The sequence below is a fragment of the Marmota flaviventris genome, chromosome 9, assembly GCF_047511675.1.
Source record: "Marmota flaviventris isolate mMarFla1 chromosome 9, mMarFla1.hap1, whole genome shotgun sequence".
In the NCBI taxonomy this organism is placed as follows: Eukaryota; Metazoa; Chordata; class Mammalia; order Rodentia; family Sciuridae; genus Marmota; species Marmota flaviventris.
The window spans coordinates 13,006,735-13,013,734 of record NC_092506.1 but is presented as its reverse complement, the minus strand read 5'-3'; the positions used below and the strand labels follow the sequence as shown (position 1 = coordinate 13,013,734).

Sequence of the window (7,000 nt, the reverse complement as noted above, 5' to 3'; positions counted from 1 at the left end):
ACAGCATCTCTTGAACACTTACTGTATGCAGGGCACTATTCTAAGTGTTTATTTGAATGATTCATTTAATTTTTCATAATAAGACTAGAGGATAATTGCAGTTACAATTACTCCTATTTTATAGGTGAGGAACTGAGACCCACACAGCCCAAGGGACTTGTCCAAGGACACACAGATATTATTTTCTCATTTATTTAGTGAGTACCCAAGAAACACCATAGCTGAATATGTTTATCAGTTCTTAACTGCCCATTCACAGACACATAATATATTCTGAGAAAAGGTGAAAGAGAAAAATCACAGTCTTTAATTCCTTGGCTAAGTTCTCATCTAGAACTTATCACAAGGGGATGAGGTGGTGACTTAGTGGTGGAGTGCTTGCCTAGACATGTGAGGCACTGGGTTTGATCCTTAGCACCACATAAAATGTAAGTAAATAAAATAGAATTGATCACAAACTTGGTAAAAACAGAGAGCTTTTCATCCTAAATGGGGGTGTGCTTCTCTTTAGAATCCTCAGCAAACTTTGAATGTTAGTTAGAAAACTGTCACTTTGGAGTTAAACAATAGTTCCTTGGTTTTATTTTTCAAATTTAGATTAGAGTGACTACTTTCTTGTGTAGTTGATTGAATTGATCAAGAAATTGCCCCACATATTCAGTCAGTAAGGCTCAAACCAGATTTGCTGCCTTAATACCTCTAAAGAGCATTAACACAGCCCCATCAGACACACTGGCTCACCGTCACCATGATTCTCAAGCACAGGAAACACTGTCCTATGCAACACTGTTAATTCTGGAAACCAACGATGGACAAATTATTTTCTAATCACCAATAGATAAATTGGTTAATAGAGTCTTAGGGGGAAAAGAGCTTGATCCACACAAATCACTACATAGATTCAATAGTCCAAAACCACATAAATGTCTGCACCACTGACCCAGCTCATGGCTTTATTGTGAATATTAGCCCAAAGTCAAAAAAATGAATGCCTTTGAGAAAGCCCATTGTCCATATGAACAGCTTTCTTTATGGCACTTTTAATGTCCTTATTCCTAAAACTGTAGATGATGGGATTCATCATTGGTATCACCACAGCATAGAATATGGATACCACCTTGTCCCTGTTCAGGGAGTAGCTGGAACTAGGTCGCATGTACACAAAGAGACCAGAACCATAGAAGAGGGTCACAGCCGTCAGGTGAGAGGCACAGGTACTGAAGGCCTTGGTCCTACCTTTAGCTGAGCTAATTCTCAGGACAGCAGCAACAATATAACCATAAGAAATGAGGATCACAAGGACAGATATCACTCCAACGACAACACCCACAATAAAGTTCACCACCTGGCTGGTGAAGGTGTCAGAGCAGGACAGAGCCAGGACCGGAGGAAGGTCACAGAAGAAATGGTCGATCATGTTGGGCCCACAGAAATCATGGTGATAGACAGAGGATGTCTCAATCAAAGAGCTAAGGAACCCACCCACATAGGCACCAGCCACCATCTTTAAGCAAAGCGTGTGGGAGATGAGGGCCGCATACAGCAGCGGGTTGCAGATGGCAGCATAGCGGTCATAGGCCATGGCGGCCAAGAGAAAGCATTCAGTCAGCCCCATGCCACAGAAGACAAAGTACTGTGTGGCACAGCCCACAAAGGAGATGGTTTTCTGCTCTGTGATGATATCAGAAAGCATCTTGGGGCTTGTAGCGGACACATAGCAGATGTCCAGGAAGGACAAGTTACTGAGGAAGAAGTACATGGGTGTGTGCAGGTGAGAGTCCATCCTGATGAGGACAATAAGACTCAAGTTCCAGGCCACAGTCAGGAGGTAGATCCCCAGAAATAACACAAAAAGGGAAGTCTTCATTTGAGGATGATCTGAGAACCCTAGAAGGATGAATTTTGTCACAACTGTGTTGTTCCTTTGTATCACCATAGGTGTCCTGCATGAAGAAAAGAAGAAACCTTGTGTCAGATCAATTGTGTTCATTATTACAAGAACAGAAATGTCCTAGAAGATTGTACAGTCAATACCCCGTTTCGATTCCCGCCAACTTCCAAGAAAAATCTTCCCAGAGCAAGCCAGGGTTAAATAATACCTTGGTGTTATTTTAAATTTTTATTTTATATGTCTTCTTGGAAAAAAAAAAAGATTCTGATGAATGAAGTAGAAAGTGGCCAGGATCAGAAAGATGATTTTGTCTTCAGCTCCATTCCTACATAGGTGAGGACGGTGGAAAGCCACGCATCCCTTAAAAGCCTCACTTCTCAAGATGGCAGGGTTGAGTCAGAGGAGTTTCAATTTCCTTTTAGAACTGGATTTCCTAGGGGCTCTCTTAGACTTTCTGACTTAAAAATATAAACCAAATTAAGATTTTTTTAAAAATTATGCTTTATACATCTTCAATATAAGAACTCCAATGGCCTATAATCTTTAACGTATTCCATTTGGGGAAAGGAAATCCAATCATCCAAATCATTCTTCTACATTGCAAAATGAAAAGAAAAAAATATATATGTATATCTGTGTGTATATGGTAAGGACTAGACAAATTTACAATAAAATTCACATAAAATTCATAGAAAGATAAAACTTGGACTGGCCCAGTTGGCTTCCATCACGGAGTTAGAGATGGGGAGCCATCCCAGAGCTGATTGAAATGGGCTGACCATGGTGGTCAAGAACTTATATTTCCTTAACAAGAAAAGATGGGGGAAGAGAGGGTTTGTTAAATAGTTAAGGACAATGATCAGCAGAAGACCACTTTGATGTTAGAAGGCCACATCAGATTATCACTTTGAAAACATGAGGTGAGCCCATTGCATTTGACAATTGAGAAAGACAGGGCAAGGCCTGATGTGAGATCAAAATGAGGAAATATAAATGGGTGTAAAAAGGCATAAGTACCCTGGGAGGACTCATTGGTAAAATGGAATTTGCTGGTATTTCATTTGTATGGAATTTGGCCATGCGTGCTTGGTTGAGTGTAACTGTTTGATTGTGTTTCTCCATCACTCATCATATTAAAAACTGCTTCTCACTTTATATTTTCTAAAACTTTGAAAGCTCTCTATAAATCACCGATTGAATGTCAAAGCTGAAAAAAGCCAAGACTGTTCTTCACCATGACATCAATCTATTGTGACCATAAAAAAAAGAAAAGAAGATGAGTTTGGTGTTTCTTATGTTAATGAAATCTTCTCTCAGAAAGTTTTGTCTGTTCTGTTTATGGATCTATTTACCTGTAACAGTGTCTTGGATGTATGAATCCAATAAATATTTATTGAATGAATTAATTCTTTTCATTGCTTTTTCTCAGAGTTTAATAGAGTGGCTATGGATTATTATATTTAATCTGTTATAATAATAAAATATATAATACAAAAATAATAATATAATAATCATAATTAAATACGAACACTTATTTAGTACTTATGGTGTATCAGACACTGTTCTGACTCAATTTATACAAACCCATTTACCTCTCCACACAGCTTCAGGAAGTGGCAACTACTCTTCTCCTTTTACAAAATAAGAGGAGGTTGTGAGGGGAATGGGAAAATAAACAAGGAGAGAAATGAATTACAGAAGAGGGGGTAGAGAGAGAAGATGGGAGGGGAGGGGAGGGGGGATAGTAGAGGATAGGAAAGGTTGCAGAATACAACAGTTACTAATAGGGCATTATGTAAAAATGTGGATGTGTAACTGATGTGATTCTGCAATCTGTATTTGGGGTAAAATTGGGAGTTCATAACCAACTTGAATCTAATGTATGAAATATGATATGTCAAGAGCTTTGTAATGTTTTGAACAACCAATAATTTAAAAAATTTAACAAATTTAAAAAAAATAAGAGGTGGAATAGACTGAGAATTTATAGTTGTCATTTGTTGGATGAATGAGGTAGGAGAAAATAAACTGGACTTACGGGATTATTTTAGACAGAAGTGTCCTGAGATCTTGTGCTACAAGAGAAAAAAAAAAAAACATATCGGTTGCTTTGCAACCTTCACATCTTTTGAAAACTTTACTTAATCTGCATTTCTTTCTGCTCTATGCCTGCTTTTTGGTTCTGCCGATGTTTTATATACTGGCCTCTGTTTAAACACCTGCTTGTAGAATCCAGGATCCTTGTTACCAAGCCTTCCTAATGGCCTATGGGAGTTCATTATTTTTAATGGGCAGAGGTCACCACACTCTTTCTCCAAGAGGCTACCCTCTGTCACCCACTCCAGGGTCCAGTGCAAAAATCCCAGCAATCGTTAGAAGACTAATTGTTCTCTAGAGCAATGGTGAAAGGGGCCAACCACTAGAACCTTCTTTCCAGTCCTCTGCCTTATTCTCCTTTGAGTTTTCACTGATTTGGATTCAGAAAGACTTCCTACTTCCTTTCATGTTAGTGGGCAATCTTCTACTTTATGATCCCTTTTCTTGGAAGTTAAAAAAAAAAAAACAAACACAAACACACTGTACTAAAACAGTGGTTAATGACACCGATTTTTAACTGAGAAAATTGCTATCTTATCAATATAAACGTGTGAAAGTTGCTATCTTGTCAATATAAATCTCAATTTTAACTGAGAAAGCTGCTATCTTATCAATATAAACGTGTGAAGTTGCTTAATCTTTCATATCAACTTCTTCATTTCAAAAACTGGTATAATAATAATGACTACCCCAGGAGGGTTGTTGTGACAATTAAATAAGATGTGGATAAGAATAACAAAATATATTCCATCCTTGTACAATTATGTCAGAATGGATGTTACTGTGGTGGATAACTAAAAAGAACCAATAAAATTTTTTTACAAATAAAACTTTTTTAAAAAAAAAAAAGAAAGGCTTAACTCATGATGGAAAGAATGTAAACGTGTCATTTACTTCATCTGTTGGGTCTGGCCAAGAAGCATCTTTCTTGCAGTTCACGTTTTATGGTGACTCATTGGCCATGTGATGACAATGATGCACTTTCTCCTGAAGGTTTGGGTGCTGCTCCAGGCACTGTCACAACCTGCACATGTCACTACGGGAAAGTGAATTAGCTCCTCTGGGCTGAGCAGATTGTGCTCATTTTCCAAGGACCTGTGAAGCTCTGAAAGTCTGATATTTTAAAACATCAGTTTTGTGTTTTGATAAGTATTTTCTTCAGGAATAACATTTCCCCCCCCCAAAAAAAATTATTCTGTTTCATGCAAATCAAATTAGCCATCCTTAGTCTGAAAAGATAAGAATAAATGACAAAAATGCTCTCTACAAAGGAATACCATTCCTGAGACCTTTGATATACAAGATAATAGTGCTAACTTATGGAAAGAAATTGAGTAACTGAGATCGTTAAAATAAAAAGAGGTCAATGACTTCCCAAATCAACTGTGAACATGAACATGCAACTTTGCCAAAATAAACTTTCTTATCCAGGATTAGAGATACATTGCCCAGGAGATCCCAAGGCTGAGAGGGTGAAGCCAACAATGAAAAGTTAATTAAGATCTGAGAAATTTAAAAGTGAACCCCATAATTTTTATTTGGACATTTTCTTAGGATTAGAAAAGGCTAATAAGAAAGAATAGCAATAGGTTTAATCTGTCATGGCAAAACAGATAAAAGTTGAAGACTCCTAAGACTATAAAGCAATCTGTAAATATAACAATGTTCGCATTAGATGTGTAAATGAAGAGTAGAAACATGCAATGTATTTGTCAACCCATCCTATAAGAAATTTGAGAATGAGGAAGAAAGTCACCTTATTAAATCTCCCTGAACAAAACTATAAACTCAGCATACTTTTATTTTAAAAAAATCCAATTTGATTAAAATAACAGAAGTTTCAGTAAATATCAAAGCAAGTCTATTGCAAAACATCATGTATACTTAACATTATTCAGTGTGTCCTGAAAATGATTCAGATGGTGTCATGGTGAATTTGGGGCGGCAACTTGACTGGGTTAAGAGATGCCCACATAGGTGGTAAAGCATTATTTCTGGGTTCATCTGTGAGGGTGTTCTGGAAAAGAGTGACATTGCAGTCATTAAACAAAATGAGGGGCATCTGCTCTCACCAATGTGAGTGGATATCATTCGACCAGCTGAGGATGAACAAAAAAAGCAGAGGAAAGGTGAATTCTCTCTATATATCTCCTCTGGAGCTGAGACACCCTTGAACATCAGAACTCCAGGTTCTCCAGCCTGCAGACTCAGCAGTTTGCATTAGCAGCCCAACCCCAACCCTGGTTCTCAGGCCTTTGCCTCAGACTTAAGAGGTAACCATCAGTTTCCCTGGTTGTGGGGCTTCCAGGCTTGGAATAAACCACTGCCTCCAGGTTCTCCAGTTTCCAGACAACCTGATGTGGGACTGTCTAACATCCCATAATCATAAGTCAAATCCCCTAATAAATCCCATCATCTATCTATCTATCCATTCGTCCACACACAGCCAAGTTGTTCTTTCCAGAGAACTCTGACTAATCCTTGTGTTAATTTAATGTTATGTGGTTTTATCATAGGAAAATAAGCACCAAAACAAACAGCAAATGAAGGCAAATACATTCCCCATAGAATTATAAATGTTTAGAAGTAAAAAAATTTAAAAAAACAGTGCTTCAAGATTGAGCTCAAAATTTATCTTGCTAAGATTCCATGTACTTTAGAGTATGTTCTCTGGCAGATTCTCCTAAAAGATGATTTGCTTTTATGTTCATTTAACATTTTAGAGTAGTTGTTTTAATGAGTTTATTTGAATTGCTTTGAAGCAAAGACCAGAGAAAACTCCAGAGATGCTTAGCAGTAAAATGCTATCTTCGTTCTCAAATTGGAATTTGAAACGTAATCTCAGTTTGTATTTCTTCCACCAGCAACTAGTAAAAACTTCAGATCAACGTAGATCCAGAGTCTTTTACCAGGCAGCCCTACTAAATCCAAGATAAAAGTGAATTTACAAGTTTTAGAAATCTTTTAAATATATATGCAAAGAGGAAAACATTCACATCCTAGAAATCAGAG

At 37.4% G+C, this 7,000-nt stretch overlaps 1 protein-coding gene across 1 annotated transcript; it reads right to left on the bottom strand.

Annotated features, from left to right (window-relative positions):
- Positions 1 to 976: 976 nt before the first annotated feature.
- Positions 977 to 1,936, bottom strand: Or5a2 (olfactory receptor family 5 subfamily A member 2). Its single transcript, XM_027944747.2, has one exon. It carries the CDS (start codon positions 1,934 to 1,936, stop codon positions 977 to 979), a length of 960 nt encoding a protein of 319 aa, XP_027800548.2.
- Positions 1,937 to 7,000: the final 5,064 nt, after the last annotated feature.

Bases quoted from the DNA above. Each gene is read 5' to 3' on its own strand.
- Or5a2 (XM_027944747.2), bottom strand. From the start codon at position 1,936: ATGGTGATACAAAGGAACAACACAGTTGTGACAAAATTCATCCTTCTA.